Source organism: Penicillium macrosclerotiorum, assembly GCF_028827735.1.
Source record: "Penicillium macrosclerotiorum strain IBT 26536 chromosome Unknown utg000007l_segment0_segment0, whole genome shotgun sequence".
NCBI classification, from domain to species: domain Eukaryota; kingdom Fungi; phylum Ascomycota; class Eurotiomycetes; order Eurotiales; family Aspergillaceae; genus Penicillium; species Penicillium macrosclerotiorum.
This window is the reverse complement of record NW_026643086.1, coordinates 1142991-1168204: the sequence shown is the minus strand read 5'-3', so window position 1 is coordinate 1168204 and position 25214 is coordinate 1142991. Positions and strand designations below refer to the sequence as shown.

Genomic DNA, 25214 nt, shown 5'->3' with positions numbered 1-25214 from the left:
TGCGATCCATCCGACTTCGCTGTGTGCGTTGACCTTGACTCCAACGACAACAACCGCCGACAACCATCCAACCTTCCTTTACCCAAAGGTGACAGCAGGATGTCCTCCATCGATTCAGTGGTGCGTTCATGAAATCTCCCACGCCATTTATTCCCCGACATCGAATCGCCACCTTCAAATCTTCAACATCTTCAAATTGGTGCAAAGTCTTGGAAAGACGGTGATGGCTGACTGAATATCCTCTTCTACAGGTCGTCATCGACGGCAAGGGACACCTCCTTGGTCGCCTGGCCAGCACTGTCGCTAAGCAGCTGCTGAACGGCCAGAAGATCGTCGTCGTGAGATGCGAGGCCCTTAACATCTCCGGCGAGTTCTTCCGTGCGAAGCGTACGTTCAACCCTCCTCCCGATCTCTTGATTTCTTTCCCTCTGCATCGTGGTCGAAAAAAAAACACGACATGAAGAAACAATGTGTTGCGAAGCAAAGTGGCGCAACTTTAGCGATCGAGGAAATCACCGAACTACATGACTAGGAAGCCTGAATCGCTGACTTACATTTTTTGCCGATAATACAGTGAAGTACCACGCCTACCTCCGCAAGATGACTCGTTTCAACCCCACTCGCGGTGGTCCCTTCCACTTCCGCGCTCCCTCTCGCATCTTCTACAAGGCCGTCCGTGGCATGATTCCCCACAAGACTGCCCGCGGTGCCGCCGCTCTGGAGCGCCTGAAGGTCTTCGAGGGTGTCCCCCTCCCTATGACAAGAAGAAGCGCGTTGTCGTTCCCCAGGCTCTGCGTGTCCTGCGTCTGCGCCCCGGCCGCAAGTACTGCACCGTCGGCCGTCTCAGCCACGAGGTTGGCTGGAAGTACCAGGACGTTGTCGCTCGGTATGTTACCTCTCATGACCAACTCCGATTAGAAGTGGACTGGTCATCCGCATCGATTCGACATGATATACTGACAATGGATTTCACAGTCTTGAGGAGCGTCGGAAGGTTAAGAGCAAGGCTTACTACGAGCGCAAGAAGGCCGCTCGCCGTACCCTCGCCAAGGCGGAGCAGGGTGCGAACGTTGACAGCAAGACCAAGAGCCAGCTTGCTCAGTATGGCTACTAGATACCTAAACAAGTGCAGCCGGTTGATGTGAGTGACGGGTCACGGATGGGATCGCGGACGGTTTTGTTTCAGCGAACTTGAACGGCAAGTCGAGATCGACCTTTTTCTATGGGCCTGGTCCCCATCCTGTTTCTTTCTTTGCATGAATACCACCACGCTTCACTGCGTTGTGACGACCATGGGAGGGAGACAGTGATGGGGAAATTCTGGGTTTCTTCGGAAATTCTCAAAAGCAGAAAAAACGGAGTCGCGGGAGGAAAGGTTGTTTCAAAATAGCTGGCTGTTGTCTCGCGCCGTGGCGGTTTAATCCAAAACAATTTTCAAGAGTTCAACATGATCTGATGATGATGCAAGTTCATTGTTATACCTTACTAGTATTTTCCAAACTTTCTCGTAGTTCACCAACCTTTGCATCTCGGCATTTGCTCTAGAGGCGCATACAACTCGTAGCCGTAGACTGCGCCATATTCCAACACTTGATTCCGCTAATTCTTATCTTGCCTATCACTTTGATTGTTTTTCCTATTCCCTTGGTAACCTGGTTTCTCCATACTGGGAAGTCCACAGCCGAGTCCCCCACAAACCACAATTTCCCCCAATTTCATGCGATAACCACAAGCCACAAGCCTATTCACACGTGCCCCAGCATTGACTTGTATCAAAGATTCCTTTGCTTTATATAAACTTTCACCCATAGACAATCCTAAGCTTGATGGGCTGGATATTACATTCAACGTAATTTATCTTAAATCAAATTGGAGTGCGAAGGGGGTCATAGAACAAAGTGCATATATAAATACCCCAACTGGATTAGGTCTACGGTCACGATGGCTCCAGGGTCACCCCTAAAAGGAAATAAATCCTATCGCTCCTATTACGGAGCTTATAGCAGCGGAAATTGTCGGCATGGAAGAAGCTTGAACATTAATTAATTTTCCTTTTAGATACCCACACGCAGAAGGTGACCTTTCTCTCTCTATCATCTTGGGTGATTATTTCTCCTGCTATTTGCTGTATGAGTTGCGATATCAACACAGGACCACATTGTGACTAGTTTTATCTCCATTGGATATAATCGGTGGACCCATGGATGGCTTGATCTGGCTAGTTTTCCCGTTTCCAAACTAGCGCACCAATTACGCATTTGGCTACCCAATCTCTCCTGTGACCATCGTTCTTCTAGCCAAGAAACACAATATTCTTGATGTGTATGGTGCATTTAGCATAGCCCAACTGTCGTATATACTACATTCCAAGTAAGGCATAAAGGATGCAAGGCTATACTATCAACACGCGGGCGTACAAGACTGTCCACAACCAACCGATCTATGTGGACGTTTATACAGTCGACCCCCCGAGCCCTTCCCCTGTTCTTCTCTGGTTTCATGGGGGATACATTGTAAGTATATCTTACAAGCACGATTTGGATTAAACTGACACTCATGATAGATCACCGGCGACCGCACCGCAATCCCACCGTGGCTCGTTAATGCTGCCTTTAAGCGACGCTGGACAATCGTCTCGGCGGATTACCGGTGTCTTCCTGAATCAACAGGCCTAGAGCTGATCGAAGACCTCCGAGACGCATATAGCTATGTTGCGCAGAATTTAAACGTCGAAGTTCCTTCCCTGATTAACCCGAAGCGTATCATCATCGCCGGGGGAGTGGGGGTGGATTCTGCGTTGAACTTCTCGCTGCACAATTCAAGCGTGCAAATATGGGTCTGATTCCTCCCCCGCAGCTATACTGGCTTTGTATCCCATGTCGAGCCCTTGCTCAGAGAGATGGACTTCAAAGGGCCTCCGATGGGATGAAGGCCTATCTGCTTCCGAAACGGCGGAGACGGCTGCGGATATCGAACGGAGGCTTACAGCGCAAGAAGTAAGCTTCGGCGAGGCGTTTCCCAAGAACGATGACATAAAGACACATAAGCGCTGGAATACTCTCCGGTATATTCTTGAGCAAGCGCGGTTTGTCGACTATCTCACTGGCGTGCGAGGACTAGGAGCCAGAATCGCTGACGGAGGACCTGAAGCTATTCCCGCGCACCTGCGGGTATTGTTTCCTACGAATTTCGCCATCACAAGTGAGTTTCCGCCATTGATTCTTGTACATGGAACCATGGATAGAGATGTACCGGTTGCAGATGGAGAGGCCTGGGTTAATAAATGCCGCGAGGTTGGGGCTAGGGTTACTTATTACCCCGTGGAGGGCATGGACCATGCATTCGATATAACCTACGACACTGTTGAGGAGGAAGACCAAAGTGATGACCCAGGAAAAACTGCTCTGTTCAAAAGTCTTAAGGATCTTGACATGTTAATTCGTTGATCCATTGATCCGCCGAACATAGAGAATATCATGCCTTCATTTGCAAACAGGCCGCTCGAAATAAACTATTTACCTCGCAAACCCGATGATGTCAAAACTTGGGTCGTCTGCTTGAATACAAATGGCTTTTAGGGGATGAACATTAAATCAACAATACCGACGACCTGAAGAGTGCGAGGAGCGCGAGGGTGGGCTTTCATACTTGGAATGGAATGACCCGTAAGCGCCGACGTTCGCTCTGCGACCCACTTCTACCTCCCTTGATCTGGCTGCCCCTCTCCCAACTGAACATTGTCCATTCTGAACAAGTAGCGTCAAGATGTCTTCACAACGCGTACTGAGATTAGGAATAATCGGTGCCGGGGTATGTGCTCCTAAGCAGTCAGTTGCCGAGAAGAAAAAAAATATGGCGATACTAATCTTGCCTGTCGCAGGAGGTCTTCCAAGTATGCCATGGACCTTGTCTCTTGCTGCTCTCCCACCTCTTTAAGATTGAGTCGATTTGCGACCTATCGGCAAAGACAGTGGATCACTGCGCTACTAAATTTTTCATTCCACATAAGACCACCCTTCCGCAGGAGGTCATCGACAACCCAAACGTGGAGGTTGTCTTCATCCTGACCTCAGACGAAAGCCATGCCCCATTGGCCATTGCGAGCCTCAATGCGGGCAAACATGTCTTCGTTGAGAAACCAGTGTCGCTGTCTCTTCCTTCAATCCAGTCTATCATCGATGCGGAGCAGAATGCACCCGCAGGGGCCCGCGTGTTTGTGGGCTACATGCGTCGCTATGCCCCAAGCTTTCTTGAAGCTTTCAAGCGTGAGATAGCAACGATCCCAAGGATCCAGTATGCGCGCGTCCGTGATTTCAGTGGACCCAATGCCCAGTTTGTCAATCAGAGCGGAACCTTTCAAGTCAAGAACTCCGACTATCCCTCAGAAGCCACCGAGGAGCGCAGTTCCCGCCTGGAAAAGCTCTTCGCCGAAGCCTTTCCAAACCAGGAGATCACGGACGAAAAGAGAAAGTTTTGTCGATTCCTGGGTAGTTTGGGCTCACACGATATTTCTCTCATGCGGGAAGTCCTGGGATTCCCCGAAGAAGTTGCCGGCGTGTCCGCCAACGATCCATTTTACAGCGCGATCCTGAATTTCCGAAACAAGGATGGGTCAACTTTCTCGACCACCTATGAGAGCGGAATCGATGAGGTGCCTGTATTCGATGCCCATATGGCTGTCTACGGGTCTCGGAAGAGAGTGACCATCAAAGTACGTAATGTCCGCTCTTTGACATAAAATTAATTGGAGGTTCTAACTTGAGACCAGTACGACAGCCCATATGTTAAGGGTCTGCCTATCTATGTGGAGGTAGAAGAGCCGAATGAGCATGGCGAGATTCAACGGCGTACCGTGTTGTCCTCTTACGAGGACGCATATACGGCGGAACTCCAGGAGCTGTACCAGGCACTTGTCCATGGTAAGGCGATCAAGTCGACGGTACAAGATGCCAAGAAGGACCTTGAGATATACGATATGATGTACAAGCGCTGGAATGGGAATTAAAGGGTAGGCCCTAGCAATTTGAAGGTTTAATTTCTGCGCTGGAAAACGCACATGCATTGGCCTTTGCGTTCTGATTAGTGGGCGCAGCGCCCTTCCTCTAAACGAGTACTTGTCAATCTTTCGGAGCGCGGCGACAAGGATGTTGATTCCGTGCTTGATAGCTATAGTTCGAAGTTTGGTGGCCCATTCGATCTTTGATGAGAAGCAGCTCATAATAGAAACTCGTTTGCGGCATGTTAACATTTGTGTATTGTATTCATCCTTTCCGCCATGAGGCTGGCGGAGACTGTGACCGTTTGTACATATCGACGATATCGATACAATGTATCTTATGTTCTAATATGTAGTAAGTACGTATTGAGAACTTCGCCTTTGAGTAATGACATCTAGCCCAATTAACGAGAGAGTATTGTTCAGAAGAAATGTAGCCAAGAGGCCTCCCACAATTAGATCTAGTTCAGTCTCATCCTCGTTAGATAGAACTTCCCTCTCCTCTGAAATTGGTCTCCTCCTCATCTTCATCAGGATTGTTCATTGCCTCTCCGGCCTCATCACTTTCAGCTCCGCCAGACATGTGGAGTGCCCTTCCGAAGGGAGTTGGTCCGGATAGCCTAGGCTAACCGCGGTCGGGCCCACGGGTGTTGTTTTGGGGACTAGCGCCCGGCTGAAGGAGTCCCTTCCCCGCATTCTTTCCAACAAGAGTCGAGCATTTTCGCTGCACAAATTCTGGCCTTACCATCCTTTTTCACGCAATCATCGGCCTTCAAATCTTTATATTCTGTGTTACGGAGATTGTCCTTTGCGGATAAGATCAACGGTCGCCTGCTGTAATGTCGGGTGTGACGTCTCGGCTGTCAAGCTTGCTTGGCCATTTCTCAGCTCCCTCGGCGCCGGTTGAACACCGGTTTAACAACCACACACTCTCTCCAACCTTTTTCCTGCCGCGTGCAGCTGCCATTGAACCCGATGTAGGTTTTATGTGACGCTTTTGCGCTCTATACAGAATTGGTATAAAGAAGCCCGGTGTCAAACAAGCCGCTAATCGAAGGAAAACACAGGCCGAAGCGATCTACCATGTGACAGCAAACAACAAGATTCTCCGCAGGACTTACAGTGAAACCGCGGATCGCGCACGAGGATTAGCGTATTTCTTGAAGAAGAAGGGGCTTCAAAGAGTGGGAATTTTGTGCCCCAATACTCCTGCATTCTTGGAATCGATCTTTGGAATTGCCGCTGCTGGGGCCGTCAACGTTGGTAAGGATCGCTGCTCATATGCCCTCCGATGACGCTGCTCATAATACATGCCATAGCTGTCAACTATCGCCTCAAGAAAGAGGATATTACGTACATCTTTGAACATGGCGATGCCGATGCCATCATTGTTGACGAGGAATTTGTTCCGTTACTCGATACGTACCGGTCGCAACATCCGACGGTTCCCATCATTGTTGATACCGATACCGATACCACTGAGGGACAACTCACAGGTCCATTTGATGGGGCAGTATTGGAAGGATTGAAGTATGACCTGGAGACGGGGGCACAAGGTTGGGCTGGGCTCGAAGCTCAAGCTGCGGACGAGGAATCCCTCATTGCGCTCGCGTACACGAGCGGCACGACCGCCAAACCCAAAGGTGTGGAGTATACCCATCGCGGCTGTTATCTGGCTGCTCTGGGCAATATCATCGAGTCAGGTCTCAATTTCGATCGCGGGCGGGCCAAGTATCTGTGGACGCTGCCCATGTTTCATGCGATGGGTTCGGAAACCCCTATACTTATGGTACATTGAATATGACTTCTAATCTTCTCGCGAATAGGATGGACATTCCCTTGGGCCGTGACTGCAGTTCGTGGAACCCACTACTGTCTTCGCAAGATCGACTACCCGGAGATCTGGCGTCTATTGAAGGAGGAGCACATCAGCCATTTCAATGCCGCCCCAACGGTCAATACGCTTCTCTGCAATGCAAAGGAGGCGGAAAAGCTACTGCACCCTGTTCGTGTAACTGTGGCTGCCAGCCCACCTACACCACATCTTTTCGAACAAATGACCAACTTGAACCTGCACCCGGTTCACGTTTATGGGATGACCGAGACGTATGGCCCAATCACCAAGGGGTACTATCTACCTCAATGGGACCAACTTCCCTTGAAAGAGAAGTATCAGAAGATGGCTCGACAAGGGCACGGCTTCATTACGAGCTTGCCGGTTCGTGTGATCAAGACGGACGTTCCCGAGGGAACCATTGTCGACGTACAGAAAGAAGGCAGGGAGATCGGAGAGATCGTTTTCATCGGGAACATCTGTGCCCGAGGATACTACAAGGACCCCGAGGCTACTCGGAAGCTCTTTGCTGGAGGCGTGCTGCATTCGGGTGACCTGGCCGTCTGGCACTCTGATGGGGCGATTCAGATTCTTGATCGAGCGAAGGATATCATCATTAGTGGTACGTTTTCGGGAAAGACGCGCTGGCCTTATTCTTCTTCGCTGCATGTTTGATTACTGACCACGCATGTGAAGGTGGCGAAAATATATCCTCCGTAGCTCTTGAGTCTATGTTAGCTACGCACCCTGACATCCTTGAGGCTGGTGTGGTGTCTGTACCAGACAGCCACTGGGGAGAGCGTCCCAAGGCATTTATCACGGTCAAGCCAGGGAAGGCTCTGGATGGCTCAGAGGTGATCAACTGGGCCCGCAATACGAGCGGAATCAGCAAATTTATGATTCCACGAGAAGTGGAAGTGGTGGCGGAACTGCCCAAGACCAGCACGGGCAAGATCCGGAAGAACGTGCTGCGCGACTGGGTGAGAGGGCCCGCGCGGAATATTGGCAATTGAAGAGCTTGAAAGAAGACCAAATGTGAATATCTGACCTACACACAGATCAGATGGGAAGCCAAGGCGGAGTTCTATAGAGAGAGAGAGCAGAGGAGACCGGATCATTAGTCAGACCGTGGAGGCCTGGAAAGGACGAGGTTCATCATCAGCTGCGACGGCACGGGACCGCCCTTCCACGCGATGCATGATCACGGGCTCTTTGATCGAGTAGACATAGACGACATTTGACCTCATTAATCTGAGCTCCCTGGATTTCCTGATCCTTCTAAATTCTTTGATCTTTTGGTCTTCTCGCCAGTGTTCAGTCTATTTATAATCACCGGGACCCTTCGAATCCCCCATCTTATCACGTCGATAAGCAAGGCTTGGCACCCACTCCGCGCTTGTGAGACGGACCCCATTGCCTCATCCCCTCCATCGCCGCCTACACCCTTCCACATCCACCCTGCCTTCGACCCAGACTCCCCCTTGGGATCTTCAAGGGGCGCTGCAGGCAATGTGTTGACGTCCTCTCGCCTTGGATCAGACATTGCAATATTTCTCGATTACCTCGGCCACTTCCCGCCCCATCTGTCGCAGTCGCCAACCCGGGTGCAACTAAGCGCTGCTCCTCTCAGCTCACCTACTCCTTCGCGTTCCCTCTCCTTTCTCCCACCAGCCGTTCTCGAGCACCACCGACCTTTCCTTAGTGTCAAGGGGGAAAAGGGTACCTTTTATTACCTCAACGCAAAAAGAAGACGACTGGCTCGCATTTGATCGTTTCGCTCTGGGAGCCTGTCCGATCTAGTCATCCAGATCGCACATTCGCCTCCCACACCCCCAGCCTCACCGTTCATGCCCCCATCACCTAGGAAGTGATGAGACTCCAACCATACGAAGACTGCAAGAGAAAATTCAATTGGAATCTGAACGTCGAAGGTTCTCCGGCGACCAAGATGCCTCGCCCACGCCCCTCAGGCCGAATCTCGAGCGAAGCCCCCTCTGAAACTTCCGGCTCAACATCCCCGGAACGCGCTGCTGACGATGATACGGACTTTTTTATGGCTCAGGCTAACGACTCTCAATCCTCCATCGGCGTGGCCAATTTTCGCGACCTCCACGTGCACCCTAGCCGGTCTGTCCCCGTCCCGCCGATCGGCCACCTCCCGCCCGAGATCTTGATTGCGATCTTCTCTAAACTCACCTCACCCATGGACATGCTGAACTGCATGCTGGTATGTCGTAGCTGGGCTTCGAACTGCGTTGGGATCCTGTGGCACCGCCCGTCATGCAACAGTTGGGACAATCTCAAGAGTGTGGCGTCATCGGTGGGGAAGTCGGATAGCCTCTTCACCTATGCAGAACTCATCAAGCGACTCAATCTGTCGGCGTTGATGGAGAATGTCAGTGATGGCACAGTTGCTCCGTTCACTCAGTGCAAGCGAATCGAGCGCTTGACGCTAACCAACTGTTCCCAACTCACCGACAACGGTGTCTCGGACCTAGTTGAGGGCAACCGGCATCTTCAGGCGTTGGATGTCTCCGAATTACGATATTTGACGGATCACACTCTCTATACGGTGGCAAGAAATTGCCCGCGCTTACAAGGTCTGAACATCACAGGGTGTTTGAAGGTGACCGACGATTCATTACTTGTGGTGTCCCAGAACTGCCGCCAAATCAAGCGATTAAAACTCAACGGGGTGGTGCACATCACCGACCGCTCCATCTTATCATTTGCTGAAAATTGTCCGGCTATTCTTGAGATTGATCTGTATGACTGTAAATTGGTCACCAGCTCGTCAGTAGCAGCGTTGATCACCACTCTCCGTCATTTGCGAGAATTACGGCTTGCTCACTGCACCGAGATCAATGACTCAGCCTTCATGAATTTGCCAGAGCAGATGACCTTTGACAGCCTGCGCATTTTAGATCTGACCGCGTGCGAAAATGTCAAAGATGATGCCGTGGAGCGTATTGTGGGTGCTGCTCCGCGTCTCCGGAATTTGGTCCTGGCCAAATGCCGTTTCATCACGGATCGCTCCGTACATGCCATTTGCAAATTAGGCAAAAACTTGCATTACGTCCACCTGGGCCACTGCTCGAACATTACGGATTCGGCCGTGATTCAACTGATCAAGTCTTGCAACCGTATTCGGTATATAGACTTGGCTTGCTGCAATCGCTTGACCGATATGAGTGTCCAGCAACTGGCTACGTTACCGAAGCTCCGACGAATTGGTCTAGTCAAATGCCAGGCTATCACAAACCAAAGCATTTTAGCGCTGGCACATCCTCCCCGGGGCAACCACCCGATGGTGAGCAACCTGGAGCGAGTGCATCTCAGCTACTGTGTTAGCTTGAATATGAAGGTCTGTTTGAATCTAGCTAGTCTATATGATGCCAACCAAATACTAAAATTTGCTTTTGCTGGATTAGGGAATTCGTCCATTGATCAACAACTGCCCCCGTCTTACCCATCTGAGTTTGACCGGCGTTCATGCTTTCCTGGACGAGGATCTTACCGCATTCTGCCGAGAAGCTCCTCCTGAGTTCACACAGCAACAGCGTGATGTGTTTTGTGTGTTCAGCGGTGACGGCGTGACTCGGCTCCGGGATTACTTGAATCAAAATGTTTCGCCGATGCAGGAAGAAACAGAGACCACCATGTATGATGATGAAGAAGTGGATGAAGACGAGGGACAAATGACCGGTCTGATGCACGCGACAGGAATCAACGATGAAGATTTTATCGATGTGCCACCTCACGATTGATACGATACCCCAGCTTGCACTCTTTTCTTCTTTATGCACCCATCTTATCTCCCAGTGTTGTCTCTGTCGATTCATAAAGGAGGCCCTCACTTGATTTGCATCCCCTTGCCTTTGCTTTTTTTTTGCCTTCTCCTGGACCCGATCCCCGAGCCGGGATCAAGCGCAAGTTGTCATATTTCTACCCATATGAGCGAAGATTACCCTCTGCCCTTCGGTGTCTGTTATTCTGGGAAATGCATTGTGCGCGAGCGATTACGGACTCTGGAACTTGTATGCCTCATATTTATCTAGGTATGTGAAATTATATTGCATGTATGCACCATTAAGAACTTTTCTGCCTGAGCGTCGTAGCGATGTTGCGAAATGCAGGGGGCGACCTCGGTGCAACCTTGCCGTAATGATCGTAGCCCCGACGAGCTTCCCCCGCACTAGCATTCCGCTCTCCAACTTCACTTCCGTCACGTTCACACTCGCCCACTCGCGCAACCCTCTCCCTCCGGCGATGGCTTTTTTCAAGGCCAGGAATCCTTTGGCCTTTACGCCGTGGCCTGTGACAATAATAACCACCGTGGTGTACCTCGCCCTGCTCATCCCCATCCTAGTCATTCACGTCAACGTCCCGTCCGCTCCCCGAACCAGCCCAAAGGGCCTGAACCTCACTGAAGCCTGGCAAGACTTACAAACCCTCACCGGCGGATTTCATCCATACAACTCACACCGAAATGACGAAGTTCGTGGGTGGTTGCTGAAGCGCATCGAGGCAATTAAGCGGGAGGTCGCGTCTACGGAGCTTGCCCTAGAGGATGAATCCAGACCGGATGTATTTGTCTTCGACGACATGATCTCGAACCTGACTTCTTTCGACAAGCGCACAGGTGTCTACTTTGAAGGCACCAATATCTTGGTTTACATCCGCGGTTGGGAAGACAAGAAGGAGAACTGGTGGGAGACGCCCGGAAAGTCGCCCGCCGGCAAGGGTGGAGTCCTGGTCAACGCGCACTACGACAGCGTGTCGACCGGCTACGGAGCTACGGATGATGGCGTCGGCGTTGTGACATGTCTGCAGCTGCTCAGATATTTCCTCACACCGGGCCATGCGCCGCGGCGCGGCTTGGTCATACTGTTCAATAATGGCGAGGAGGACTACCTGAACGGCGCACGCGCATACAGCCAGCACCCAATGGCGAAGTTTGCCCACACTTTCTTGAACCTTGAAGGTGCTGGTGCGGGCGGGCGGGCGACTCTGTTCCGTACCTCCGATACCGAGGTCACCGAGGCATATTCGAAGACCAAATATCCATTCGGAACGGTGATCAGCGCAAATGGATTCGAACTTGTTGGTAGCCAGACTGATTACGTTGTGTTTGAGGGCATGATGGGGCTGCGTGGCTTGGATGTTGCCTTTTTTGAACCACGGGCACGATATCATACCGACCAAGATGATTCGCGACATACTAGTATGGACTCTGTCTGGCATATGCTCTCTGCCGCTGTCACCACAACCCAGGAGCTTGTTTCAGATTCTACAGACCGCTTTGATGGCCGCATTCGTGATGACGGTAACGTTCCCAGTGGGACTGGGACCAAGGCTGTATGGTTTGATCTTTTTGGAAGCGCATTTGCTGTTTTTCAAGTGCATACTCTTTTCGCATTGTCAGTGACACTTCTCATTGTTGCGCCGTTGATCTTGCTTGTCACTAGCATTGCTCTGTCACAAGCCGACAAGATGTATTTGTTCCGATCTACGACCTATTTGGAGATTTCTGATGAGAAGATCGCACTCCGGGGTCTCCGCGGCTTCTTCCGCTTTCCATTCATGGTTGTTATTCCTACAGCGGTGGTCGTTGGTCTGGCCTACCTCGTGACAAAGATCAACCCTTTCATTGTCCATAGCAGCCCATATGCTGTTTGGAGCATGATGGTCGCGGCCTGGATTTTTTGGCTTGGTTCGTGTCCTGTGTTGCTGACTTTGCTCGACCGTCGGCATTTCATCGAGTTTATACCTGGACCTGGCTTTTCGTCCTCGCCTGGGTTTTGTTGGTTATTGCCACCACATTTGAAAATGAGCAGGGTCTGGGCGGAGGCTATTTCACTCTGTTCTATTTCGCCGGTACATTCCTGGCCACCTGGATTTCGTATCTTGAGCTCTTTTCCCTTCCAACGAAATCAGAGTATGCCGGCCAGTTTGCTCAAGGGTCTCGCCGTCCCAGTAGCTACGGTAGTCGACTTGGGGCCACTTCTGGCGATGAGGAAGAGGAACAAGAAGTTGAAGAAGAGCCTACGGAATCCACATCTTTGCTTCACGGCCGGCAGAGGACGACTTTTGCAAACTATGTCAATGTCCCCGGCGACTACACAGCGACTCATGAAATCAACGAAGGCGAAGAGCAAGATCCTCATCTTTACGGAAATGAGCAATCTTGGAGTGCTTCGATGCCTAGTTGGTCTTGGTTGCTTCAACTGCTCCTGACTGTCCCGATCATTGTTACGATACTCGCCCCGATTGGTCTTCTGATGACTAGTGCTCTTGGCCAGACTGGCCAAGATGGTGATCCCGTCTTGATCTTGTATTTGTTCGTTGCGGGGGTGACTGCGCTCCTTTTTATGCCTATGTTGCCGTACATCCACCGGTATACCTACCACGTCCCGATATTCCTGTTCTTCATCCTTCTCGGTACATTGATCTACAACCTTGTCGCCTTCCCGTTCTCAGACTCTAGTCGCGTGAAGATGTACTTCTCTCAGCAAATCGACTTGGAAAAAGGAAATTCCACCGCTTACCTGACAGGTGTACCCCCTTTTGTTAGCGATATTGTCCGCGGTCTCCCCAGTTCCGGTGGCCAGACAAATTGCTACCAATACCTTAAACGTACGCAGTGCTCTTGGCCTGGGCCGGAGCCACACGTTGTTGAAAGCAACACCACTTCCGACTGGGTTACTTTCAGCATCTCGGAACCAGAAAGCAAAAGCCATCCTACTCGCTTCGAGATCTCAGGCCAGAATACCCGCAGCTGTCGTATAACCATGGATAATCACCCTATCACAACATTCAGTGTTGTGGGCTCATCTGCGCCGGACAAACGATTCCTTCAGCCATCCGCCGATGGAATGCACGAGATCCGTCTCTGGAGTCGTACCTGGGGCAGCAATTGGACTGTGGATGTCAATTTCTCCCAAGACCTCTCATCTGAAGAAGAGAGCTCAATCAAGGGTCGCGTTTCATGTATTTGGAGTGACAATAATCGCCTCGGTCTTATCCCTGCTCTCGATGAAGCCAAACAGTATGCTCCGGCCTGGGCTACCATGACCAAGTTGGCAGACGGACTGGTGGAGGGGTATAAGGAGTTCGAGCTTGTGCGGAGTGGGTCTGGATCCTGGAAGAAGAACGACGTCTAGTAGAATAGCTCTCTGGGGGCTTTCGTTTTCCTTTTCTTTCCAGGGTGCTCGTCGATGCCTTTGTCATTCTTTACAATGCAGTTCTGGGGACTGTCTGCTAAATTATCTTGTATGCCGTATCATACCCATAGCACCATAATATCTCCAATTCTTTCGGCGATATGTTTTGAGATTTTCATTATGGAAAGTATAAGCTAGTCATACTAGCAATGCAACAAGAGTCCCGTATTCACATCACGGTGCATGAAAATGTCGCTGCTACCGCTGAAGATATGACTCCTCCGGCTACATTCTTGGCGATGAACTTTACGAACTCCTTGCGCCGGGATTTTGGTGGAAAGCCCTGTGAAGAATGCTGGCTGTGTTTAACGATGTCGCTGGTGACAACTGTCAAATTCGGATATTGTTCTAGGATACCAAGCACATGACTCTCCACTAATGCACTCGCTCGGATATGTACGATGCCGTCGGCCAGAGCGACGAAGAACTCGTTCGCTCGGTATGGGTTGAGAGCCGCAAACTGTATAGAAGTATGAGAACTAACCGTTATTATGTTCTTGTTATACACTGCATTTACTTTGAGGAAGAACGTACCACCAAATCCCCCTGTCTGATGCGTTTTAGGATCTTGAGGAGGTCTGGATATTCTTCATCGAGTGACCATCTCGCTCCACCGTCAGTAAATATAGCTACATACGTGCCGTTGATCCCAAGAGAGCACAATTTAAATCTCTGTGTCTCGTACTCGAAGTCCTTGTCGAGCCGGTCCGAAATCCATTGGCGGTTCCCGGTCTTTTCACTCATAACGAAGTATTCTCCCACTTCGGACCCAAAGTGAACTTGGCAGTAAATGCTCCCTTCTTTTCCGAGAAACCTATGAAGAGACGGGTAGTCGTGTTGCAATTTCGCCTTCCCAACTATTCTAGGTCAGTGAACAATCTGAATATAATAGTAAATGTTAGATAGCCCCACCTAATGTCCCGCTTTCGCGAACCCAAACCATGAAAAGATTGTCATTTGCATCACAGGCTAGGGTCTTGAAAGACTTTGCGGGGTATTTCCTAGTATACTCGTAATACTGCGTCGGCATCCGCTGGCTTGATTTGAATCAGTCGTGTACCACGCTGATATTGTGAGTTGCTCGCCCTAATTACCTATAGTTTCCTTGGGTATGATCCAAAAAATAGGTACCTGGCTTCCCGAAGGCAAAATAAAGATCGTAGACTGACATGGATAATTTGAATCGAAATGAATGGCAGTTTATATCCTGCTCGATTTCTGGAAGGTTGAAAGAGGACCAACAGAAAGCACAGCATTATTATCCTTTAATGAGATAAGAGGGGCTGAAAGGACTCATGACAGCATGAGCACAAGGCATGGGGCTATGTGAGTACTATACAGACCGGAAGACACTCGGGAGAATACATAAATAACCAGAAGAGCAGAGTCTCTAAGAGTGATGTTGAGACCAATTTCACCGGCTCTGTTATGATGGATTTACCATGTGATTGTAAGGGAGACTATTTTCTGCCCATGAGGCTCGAAGTCATACAATTCAGATACTAGGAGTAGATTTTGGGGTCACACAACTGATCATAAGCTTGACGCTTAGCAACGGAAGTTTTGGCACGCATAGAGTCGGATTGCATTTGATATCGACTGACCTCACTGCATGCATCTGAGTCCGGGCATCCCACCAACCAAAACACTTAGTTTGTTTGAGGCCCGAGTTCTCAAAGGGTCAGTACTTAGTTTTTTTCGCTCATCGGGGAGATTTGATTTCATTTCTGACGAGGTGCCGGAAGCAGTGTAACCAAAGCGTTTTATTTCACCTGAAAGGTGCATAGTTGATTAGAGGGGCTAGACCTAATAAAATGGTTGATGATGTGAAATTGACTTGCTGTCTTTGATGTAACCTGCAAAGTCCTTACTTGAGCAAATAGTAGCCTTCTGATTAGGCAAAGGATACAAGGGGGCAGCGAATGCAAATTTACTGAATCAGGAGGGAGGTGTAATAGAGTAACCAATAACTGAATCTTTAAAGGATACTGTTCGGAAATCTGGGGGTCTCTTACTTTCTGCTGATAGCCTGCATGGACAGGGGTGCTGATAATTAATGACGCATTAAGGAGAGGATCCTATTCCAAGACCCTTTATCATTTCATGTTTGTTTCGGATCCGATTCAGTTCCGAGCCTCACCATTAATCTCCAGTCTTCTGCAAAATAGTCCAATAGCAAGGCGAGATGATCTCGCAGAACTTCTATGAACCAATATCAAACATGATTAAACAATCCGGCTCAAAGGGGTAGAAATGTCTTTAGATGATCGTCCGTGATGCAGTGACGTACAAGAAAAATTAAGCATCTATAGCTACTACGGCTGTACTCACTTTGATACTTCAAAGACTCACCCACAACTGGCAGTGCACAAGTTTTGTCTCGTCCGCTGTGATCTGTGATGTGAGAGTAGTGCAGATTCAGAACGAAGCTGGATCTTGTTGAAACTTACCGGAATTGGTGTCTACACTTTTATTGCAGTCATTGGTCAACTATTAGCTCAGGATCAAGATTATTTTTCAAGATTATATTGAACATTCCTATGCTTGACCTCTATCTTGGGCTTGGCAGTGAATATTTGCCAAAATTGCGCTTGCCTTATTTGAGTTGCCTTATTTGACTCACAAGACAAAACCGCATAAATGAATTATTTACACTTTTTGTCCTTGAATAAGAGCTGTTGAATCATCTATTACCAACAGAAATATCCATCTGGAGTTATTTTTCTGTCTAGCCATACAAGAGAAATTCAGCGATGAAACTTAAGACTTCAGTTTGAATCATGAATGATTATGCCGTAAGTTTTATGGAGAAGAGATTGTGCCCTTATCTTATTAGAATGCATGAACTCGAGCTCCAAGCATTAAGCGAGATGATTGAGCTGCCCTCTTCCAACTTCGTTTTAGTCGCCAAAGATCCCTTCTCAACATCTCGTATCAATATTTCAGTTAGCCAATCACTTGTCCATGATCATCCCTAATTTTTCTTATGTACATAAATGATTTGCGCGGACCACATTAATTTGGGATTGCCGCGTTGCCGAGTGGGGCAAACCAGAATACATGCAAATCGCCGAAACAGAGCAATCTTGGCGTAAATCATGGGGAAATCATGTCATAGCCGAGTCTAGCTGATTTAGCGAGATACTTAAAGCGTAAACCTCGGCCCGATCATTAAGCTTCTACTCAAAATTTCTTCTCCTCTTTTGGAACACGGTATCTCTCAAATGACTTCCTATTCTATACAAGCCGAGTCCGCTCGGATCCTGACCGACTGTCTTCTCGATGGAAAGGATATTGAATTCCCAAGTTCTTTTAGAGAGGCTGCAAAGAAGGTCAGATTTATTGGAGATAGCCAACCTTTCATTCCAACGCCTTTGAAAATCACAGAATCAAGTGCTGCGTTGAATGCACTCGTAGCTAGCATTGCTAGCACAATCTCCAAGGATCGTTATGGAATCGATTACCAAGACATAACGGTGAACACGTGAGTCGATTCCCTCAATGTCTTCCTAGAGTCGATGTGTATAACGCAGTGCCATAGAGATGTTGCATCCCTATTTTTAATGTCACTCATACTTCCGACTGTCAATGGAAAGCCCACAATGGAGAACCCCCAGATTCAGGCAGATTTGGCAAAGGGGGATCCTCATGACATGGCCAAGCCCATTCACCGCCAGGGTACCAACGTCTATCAGACCAAGGACGGCCGCTGGTATCATCTACATGGCTCTATGAATGCAACACAGACCATGAATATGCTTGGGGTTGTAGAACAAGATGTTACCCACGAAGAAGCAAGAAAAATATACATGGATAAGGTGGCTCAGTGGAATTCAGAGGAAATCGAACGAGTGGCCAACGAGCAGTATAGACAGGCTGGCGTAACCTGCAACTTGCCTGAAGAATTTTTCGCATCCGAACATGTGAGTGGTTGTTTTACTCGGATTGCAGAGCGCCTACAATGAGAACATGATGCTTGGCTTCTACTTCTACTAACAATCAAACTTTATCAGGGTCAATTCATGGGCAAAGAGCCGCTATACACTCTCAACAAAAGAGATGCTCAAAGGAAGCCTTGGCCCCAAGTCAAGAGTACCTCCCGGCCGCTCGCCGGTATTCGTGTTATTGACTTTTCACGCGTCATTGCTGCTCCAGTGATCTCAAAGGTTCTAGCTTCCCTTGGAGCCGAGGTACTTAAAGTCACTTGGGAGAGGCTTCCTGATGTCAGTGTTACCTGGGTAGATCTCAGCACTGGAAAGCGCGACACAAATATAGACTTGAAGGGCAAGGAGGGCAAGGAGAAATTTTCGAAGCTCGTTGAGTCTGCTGACGTTTTGATTGATGGCTATCGCCCTGGGGTACTGAGTCAATTGGGCTTTACCGCGGATGCCCTTCGACAGATAAATCCCTCTTTAATCTATCTTCGCGAAAACTGTTACGGATTCAAAGGGCCGCTGGCATATCGTTCAGGGTGGCAGCAGATCAGTGACTGTCTCGTAGGCCTCGCCTGGATGCAAGGAAAATTTCTTGGGCTGAATGAGCCAGTGGTTCCTCTCTTGCGTAAGTAATTTGCTTGGAGTACTCATATATGCAACAGCTAACAATTCCTTTAGCGAACTCGGATTATCAGATGGGTATAGCCGGAGCAGCTGCTATTGCTCACGCTTTATTAGTCCGCACCCAAGAAGATGTGACATTCGACATCGACATCTCTTTGACACAGTACAACATCTGGTATTACCGTCTTGGTGAATATACTTCAGAGATGCAGAAGGCCCTTCTTGCTCGCCACGAAGATTTAAATCTCCGACACTACGATGAGATGTCTGTCCTGGTCATGAAAACTTATGCTGCGATACGGAAAGTGCGTCCAGACCTTTTTCAGCGCCCCGAATACTTTCAACGGATGAGCGGCAAAGATTGGGGTCTACAAGAAGACATTTCTATCTTGGCCAGTCCATTCACACTTGAAAAGTCTATTGTGGGATACGATGTACCATCTGGAAGTCGTGGGCGGTCGGCGCCGGAGTGGCTCCCTAGCTGCTAAACAACGATTGTGTCTCATATACAGAATCATGAACAAGCAAGTACCTTGACTAGGTAACTTGAAAGGTTCTTAAGTGACTAAAAGGGATAAACAATATTTCCATATTTTGATATGTCAATTTCAACCCAACGAACACTCTCGTAGACACTGGGCTCTCAGACCTTCTTGTTCTCCATACTCTTCCAGAAATAATTAAGCCATTCATATACTTTCATCGCTCTGCAGCCTCATCAATTGCGACCGCAGAGCTGATTGGTTAAGACCAAAATTGTTTTCACGGGCAGCTTTTTCACATTCAGCTGACCCCGTGATTGGTTGATACCAGAGTCCCATATGTGCTGTGCTGTCTTCATTTCCGAAGTTTTCTGGCCAAATTCTTCTTTGAGCCACTTCGAAATTTTGGGATCGCAGCTCGTCCACATTGGGGCCAAATCCAGCACTCTGATTCGTTCCTTCCAATATCTCATTTCTCTACAGATTTATACCATATTACTCCGCTCATGACCACAATTCGGTTTGCTGACTGCTGTGATGCTCGCAATTACCCTATAAAGTTCCAGGATACGGGTTGATCCCTGGATATAAAATCATTCGTGCGACGTCTAAATATTGGTAAACTGGCACAAGGCGGCCATGATGTCCTGGTCGATCGATACAACACTATCACTCATCTCGCTTCTCATCACGGGAGCTTCGTCTCTTCTTAACATCTGGAACCATATCGCACGTACTTGTTTCATAGGTCAGTACCTTTCTAATGAAAATCAGCTGAAATCCTCAGCAATCGCTAATATATGTTCTAGATCCCACGTCTCACGCCTCAGTCGCTGAAGCGCCGCAACCGCCAGAAAATGTGGACCCAGGAGCCTTGCTCGAGTCGGGACTCCATGGCCAGTCAACTGCAGCTGGTTTGTCACTGACAGGGGGAGCACTTCTCGGTAACCGGATATAATCTCACATCGTCTAGGGTGCCAAGCCAAAATTGAAAATCACAGGTCCATGTCAGTGTAAACTTGGCCTCGTCTGTGCATCTCTCTTAGCATGAATCATGCGAATTTAATTTATTAGAATATGGACCATTGGGGGGGGGGGGGGGGGGGCATCGAATTGGGGGTTTTTCAAAATTGGCCTCGAAATATGCTGTCCTATCACTTGTCTACATCGCCTCAAGCACTGGTCTTTGCTTTGCCGGGGCGACGCCTATACTATATCCATGTCATACTAGCCATCTCATCCTTGATGCAGAAATCTAGGAAGATAGGGAGGTGCGCGCCCGCTCCTCGCCAAAATCCCAGAAAATGGTTTATCTAGATGTTATCCATGCAATTTCTTGAGGGATTGAATCAATTAGATTGAGCTCCAGCATTTAGATTCATGAGAGGCAGGAAACAGCCCCCGTGGTGCGACCATTGTCTGAACGACACGTGCGAATCTGGCTATTCGGCATACGTATGGCGCTATGGCTTGCATGCGTTCAAACCACATGCTCAAGGACACGTCCCAATCCACCCTTGTAATTGCATGCATACAAGCGCATCGCTTTCCCCCGCATCCTGAGGCTCAGCCCGGTATTTTCGCCTTTAGATCTGAAAGATTGAACCTCTCCGGCATTTACCCACATAAAGTCTGGCCATATTCCATTGGAAGCTTTTGCTAGATCAAGAGTTTTTCTTTCCTCTATAATATCTTCTGATTAAATCAACAGATCACCATATCACAGAAACATGACTTCTGTTGTCTCAAATCATTTTGCTGCGGAGAAGGCGGGCACCCCATATGCTGCCAACAGTGATAGCCTGAGAGATTTTTTCAAGCATATCAATTCGTTTGCTTCAAGCAAAGAATACGCACATGTATCATCCATTCTTAACGAAATTGATAAACTGTGCGAGAAACTCAAGGTGAAAGATGGGGAATTGGAGGCAGCCAAAAAAACGATCCATGATATGGAAGAAAAAAAAGAATTGCCGTTGAAGAAGTTTGTAGTAATTACGAGAGCGAAAAGGCAAAACAAAGAGACTCTCAAGCACAAATCGAGTCACTTCGTGCCAAAATCAAGGAAAAAGAAGATCGCGTCGCAGAATACTCCAAACAAGTGGCCGGTGCTCAGCGGCAGATCGAAAATCTCAAATCAGTCTACGCGCAGGAGGCCTCCAAAGTCTCACAATCTGCAAAAGACATTAGCACTCTTCAGGGCAATTTGAAAGAAAAAGACAAAACAATTGACATGCTGAAGAGTACTGATTCAAAAACCAAGTCGATGTTGTTATCGGAGCAGAAGAAAAATAAGGATCTCGACGATGCCCATAGTTTGAGGGGCAAAGAACTAAAACAAACCAAGGCTCGGCTTGAAAAATTAGAAAGTTTCGTTGTCAGAAACTCGGAAGTTGACGAAGACACTGTGTAAGTTGTGCATAGTTGTTACTTGAAGCCCTCCATATGCTGATTACTTCTGCAACCATGTATATAGCGGCAAAAACTTCTCGGGCCTTTGGGAGTATGCTACAAAGGAATTGTATCCTTTCATAAAGCAAGACGTTGAGATGGAAACTCTAAAGGTTCGTGTTGGAACCCTTTTTCTCTTTGTGCTCGTCGCTCACTAGGTTAAAGGATAATTCGATCTGGGAGAGACTTAAAAAAGCAAATGGACAAGATCTACCGCATCAGGTTCCTTTACTCAATCTGAATTCGCCGGCAGCTAAATATATGCGCCTCGCTATGGTCCTTGCTGTTCTTGCAAGGGAGATTGTCCAGCATATATTTCACCCAGTCTACATTCTCTCAGGGAACCACCAGGTTTGTAATATCCTCAGCCTTCTTGCTGAGGAGAATAGTGAAAAAGAATCTTTCTGTCGACATGTATTTCTATCCGTTGATCAAAATGCCGAGAGAGATACCCTCCTGGATGAAGCTAGAACCGTGGTCGAGAACATGTCGGCATACATATCGGGACTGCTACCCAAATCACAGCATGATCTATTTTGCGCAGCCATTAAAGAAATCACACGCAAGGCAATGGAGTTTTGGCTCCCGATTCAGCGAGCGCAACAGAAATATGAGGCTGTGTTTGATTTTTCGGACGTTGTGGATGATGATTGGAAGCCTTTTCGTTTTCCTGGGGAAAATGCGGTCCCCAACGGACAAGGCCAGAAAATACAAGACATTAATATTCTCACTGTTTTCCCGTGTATCTTACTGGTCGATGATACAGGTCGTGAGCCTTTGACTCATATACTTCAGCTGCGAAGTTCCCAGGAACTGTGCATAGCTGCGCAGCAGGAAGCCAGCCGCTTGACAACTAGGCCAACCATGGGCAGGAGGCCAACAACTCGTTCAAGGAGAGACTCAATAGCTCAAAGCACACCAACTCCAAATGGCAAGGCTTTTTTAGATGGAAGCACAAACAAAGACTAATTTTTGGGTGGTGGAAACGGTTTCGCTGACACGGTTGCCGATAATTAATTTTGATTATTATTGCTCTCAAATTGAAATATTGTTGATTTTCTCAGTGTTTATTGCTCGTGGAAGCAATTTTTCATATAGTGAACAGAATAACTTTTGCGAAAACTTTTTCAAGTTGCGAGCAGTTGGATAACTATCTGTATATGGGGACGGACGTTAGGCGACTAGCCCTAGACTCGCTACTGGAAGACAGCGCAATAAAAGAGGTCGTTTCAAACAGTTCTCAATATGAACATTGATTATTCAATCAAAAAAAGTGAAACTTTGGCATTATACAATAAAAGTTAATCATAAAAACCCCATGGTATATGTACTCCATAAAAGCCCTTCTATCTCATCCCCAGAAGCATCCCCATCAAAGCTCTATACAGCAAGAGGAAACCCAAACCACTGATCCCACCAGTCATATCCAACAGTGGGCATCATAATGGCTGGTTTCTTCTGCTTTACCAACTTCGCCACTAGCCCTTCTTTCTTCGGCCTCGCCGGCGTAAACGGAATATCCACCCACACCTCCCCGTTCTTCGGCCGTGGCCAGATCGTCCGGAAGATCACGCCCTGCCAGGTGGGCAGCGGTCGAGCTCGCTGCTCCAGCATGCCAGATGTCAGCCCCGGTTCCCAGGCAACGAGCTCATTGAGACGATCGTGGCGCACGTCGCGCTCCACGCGCCACGCGGCGGTGAAAATCCGGGTTGCTTCTAGCTCGTCAATGCGGAGGTTCATGCCTTCTAGAGGCAGGGTATCGGGAGGCTTGGCAGCGGCGACGGTGCGAAAGATCGAGCAAGCGAGATCTTTATCGACGGCGCTATTGATCATGAAGCGGCGGACATGGCCGTTGCGGCTGCGAAAGAAGTGCCGCAGGTCGGGCTCGGCGAGCTCGTTCCCGAATTTGTCAAAGCAGGGATGTCGTGAGGAGACGGGTTGTGGGCGTGGTAGAGTTGGAAGCTGCATTTCCCAGTTGTTGAATAGTTCGTGGAGCAGCATGCTGTTGCGTTCTGGTGGGCACATTGTGAGCTGATCGGCAGTTTCGCCGCCGTAGAGAGCTGGGTCGGCGACGCTGAGATCTAACGAGAGATTACGGAGGGCCCGGATTGTACCTAGGGCTCTGTATAGTCTGACTTCCGTAGGGTCGCCCTGAGTGCGTTGGATCTTGCAGGAAAGGTCTTCTAGGATAGGGCAGTAGGTCGCGATTTCTTTGATATCGGATTCGGTGAGACAGCGTTTCTCGTGACGCTTATTGTATAAGAGTGCTAGCTTGCGCAGGGAAGGACCATGATGCGACACGATGGACTCTATTGGAAGAAATGAGTGCCAGCCTTCCAGACAAAGCTCGGTCAAAGGCGGGAGTGACCGAAGAAAAGACCGCGCATGTTCATATAACTCTATAGAGTAGAGCGGAGCTTTGAGCCACATCGACAGCTTCTGAAGATTTGGAAAGGTGCAGGCGGATGTCCAGCATGCGAGAGCTTCGCAAGTTACCGGTCCTGTTAGCTCCAGACTGCGCAACGCTGAGAAATTCGTGAACTCGCCCCATTCGTTCAGTGTCGATTTTGGGATAAGCGCGCAGTCGTAGATTTTAAGGTGCTCGAGTGACCCTAGAGATTGGCCTGCACCTTCTTCTTCTTGAGTGAATTTGGTGAATATAGGAGATGGCAAGTTGGAGTTTGATCGAGCAGTAGGTGTATCGCGGCCGACAAAGACCTCTTTCAGGTTTGGAGCCAGCCGTAATGAACGTAGTAATGCGGTTCGTTGATAGCAAGGGTCACCTCGATAGCTGATACCCCCTAATTCCTCGGTCTTGAGAACGACGCTATAAAGCGAAGGCGATGTGACCAGCTTGAACTCGTACGGGTCTGTCTGGATCGCATTGAGGCTGCGCAGAAGAAGCGAGTGGAGTCGAAGCCTGCATTGGGGATTTTTCTCATGCAATGCGTCAAGTAAACAAGGAGGAAACTGTTCTTTGCATAGATAGACCAGATCTTCCAACTTGGGTAACTTTTCGATCAAAGAGACCAACGGAAGCCAAGTGTCGTTGTCGTAGTGAACGCCCAGCCAGTCCTGCTCGCGCCCTCGGACCTCACTATTACTCCAAGCTGGTAGATCACTGTATCCGTGAGGATGATTCAAATTGCCATACAATGGTCCGTATGGTCGACCAGGTTTCGACTTCAGATCTTCCAGTCGGGGCGGTTGCCATTCATCGTTCTCTGCGCACGAAGGACAAGAATGTTCATCGATCACCAGTCGCCGAACATATTCGGAGCTGCCGGCTTTTTCTATCTTCTGAACAAGCTTCTCCACATCCGTAGCCAAGTCTGGTTTCTTTCGACCATGCCTTCTCATATTCATGCGAACATCATGGAACATCAATGATTTGATGGCTGGTGCGCATCTGGTGAAACATGATTTATTCGCGAGAGCCAAGCTCAGGAGACTTGGCGGATGTTCTTCTTTGAGATGAGCTATTACCGGCTCGAATATCTCGATGGGCAGGCGATATAGCGACATGATGAAGGACGGCATAGGCTCAGTGGTCTGAAGCCCTGCAGCCTCGCGAAGTTAAGTGTGACCCCCGGTCCAGTTTGTGGCCCGAGGGTGAAGAGAGCCAGCCTTGGGATGCAGCCAGGATGCACTAGGACTGCAGTGTGCTAA

General features: G+C 48.8%; 10 protein-coding genes across 10 annotated transcripts; 8 read left to right on the top strand and 2 right to left on the bottom strand.

Annotated features, from left to right (window-relative positions):
- Window positions 1-99: 99 nt before the first annotated feature.
- N7462_007245 (60S ribosomal protein uL13) lies at window positions 100-1114 on the top strand (the record flags this gene model as incomplete). Its single annotated transcript, XM_057078963.1, has 5 exons — window positions 100-120; window positions 252-387; window positions 575-732; window positions 789-886; window positions 976-1114. The coding sequence occupies 5 exons, from the start codon at window positions 100-102 to the stop codon at window positions 1112-1114; spliced, it is 552 nt and encodes a 183-aa protein (XP_056931633.1).
- A 1270-nt stretch (window positions 1115-2384) lies between these two features.
- N7462_007244 (alpha/beta hydrolase) lies at window positions 2385-3446 on the top strand (the record flags this gene model as incomplete). Its single annotated transcript, XM_057078962.1, has 3 exons — window positions 2385-2513; window positions 2564-2759; window positions 2824-3446. The coding sequence occupies 3 exons, from the start codon at window positions 2385-2387 to the stop codon at window positions 3444-3446; spliced, it is 948 nt and encodes a 315-aa protein (XP_056931632.1).
- Window positions 3447-3765: 319 nt separating this feature from the next.
- Window positions 3766-5005, top strand: N7462_007243 (Gfo/Idh/MocA family oxidoreductase; the record flags this gene model as incomplete). Its single annotated transcript, XM_057078961.1, has 3 exons — window positions 3766-3810; window positions 3881-4711; window positions 4769-5005. The coding sequence occupies 3 exons, from the start codon at window positions 3766-3768 to the stop codon at window positions 5003-5005; spliced, it is 1113 nt and encodes a 370-aa protein (XP_056931631.1).
- Window positions 5006-5835: 830 nt separating this feature from the next.
- N7462_007242 (putative AMP-binding domain protein) lies at window positions 5836-7843 on the top strand (the record flags this gene model as incomplete). Its single annotated transcript, XM_057078960.1, has 5 exons — window positions 5836-5973; window positions 6022-6259; window positions 6316-6762; window positions 6823-7452; window positions 7527-7843. 5 exons carry the CDS (start codon window positions 5836-5838, stop codon window positions 7841-7843), a joined length of 1770 nt encoding a protein of 589 aa, XP_056931630.1.
- A 935-nt stretch (window positions 7844-8778) lies between these two features.
- N7462_007241 (putative ubiquitin ligase complex F-box protein GRR1) lies at window positions 8779-10597 on the top strand (the record flags this gene model as incomplete). Its single annotated transcript, XM_057078959.1, has 2 exons — window positions 8779-10140; window positions 10262-10597. 2 exons carry the CDS (start codon window positions 8779-8781, stop codon window positions 10595-10597), a joined length of 1698 nt encoding a protein of 565 aa, XP_056931629.1.
- Window positions 10598-10994: 397 nt separating this feature from the next.
- On the top strand, window positions 10995-13993 carry N7462_007240 (M28 family metallopeptidase; the record flags this gene model as incomplete). Its single annotated transcript, XM_057078958.1, has 2 exons — window positions 10995-12543; window positions 12594-13993. The coding sequence occupies 2 exons, from the start codon at window positions 10995-10997 to the stop codon at window positions 13991-13993; spliced, it is 2949 nt and encodes a 982-aa protein (XP_056931628.1).
- Window positions 13994-14222: 229 nt separating this feature from the next.
- Window positions 14223-14797, bottom strand: N7462_007239 (uncharacterized protein; the record flags this gene model as incomplete). Its single annotated transcript, XM_057078957.1, has 2 exons — window positions 14223-14513; window positions 14588-14797. The coding sequence occupies 2 exons, from the start codon at window positions 14795-14797 to the stop codon at window positions 14223-14225; spliced, it is 501 nt and encodes a 166-aa protein (XP_056931627.1).
- Window positions 14798-17277: 2480 nt separating this feature from the next.
- N7462_007238 (uncharacterized protein) lies at window positions 17278-19100 on the top strand (the record flags this gene model as incomplete). Its single annotated transcript, XM_057078956.1, has 4 exons — window positions 17278-17537; window positions 17595-17976; window positions 18067-18613; window positions 18667-19100. 4 exons carry the CDS (start codon window positions 17278-17280, stop codon window positions 19098-19100), a joined length of 1623 nt encoding a protein of 540 aa, XP_056931626.1.
- A 636-nt stretch (window positions 19101-19736) lies between these two features.
- Window positions 19737-22514, top strand: N7462_007237 (uncharacterized protein; the record flags this gene model as incomplete). Its single annotated transcript, XM_057078955.1, has 5 exons — window positions 19737-19842; window positions 19904-20008; window positions 21128-21503; window positions 21571-21658; window positions 21711-22514. The coding sequence occupies 5 exons, from the start codon at window positions 19737-19739 to the stop codon at window positions 22512-22514; spliced, it is 1479 nt and encodes a 492-aa protein (XP_056931625.1).
- Window positions 22515-22925: 411 nt separating this feature from the next.
- N7462_007236 (uncharacterized protein) lies at window positions 22926-25085 on the bottom strand (the record flags this gene model as incomplete). Its single annotated transcript, XM_057078954.1, has 1 exon — window positions 22926-25085. The coding sequence occupies one exon, from the start codon at window positions 25083-25085 to the stop codon at window positions 22926-22928; it is 2160 nt and encodes a 719-aa protein (XP_056931624.1).
- Between the last annotated feature and the right edge of the window lie 129 nt (window positions 25086-25214).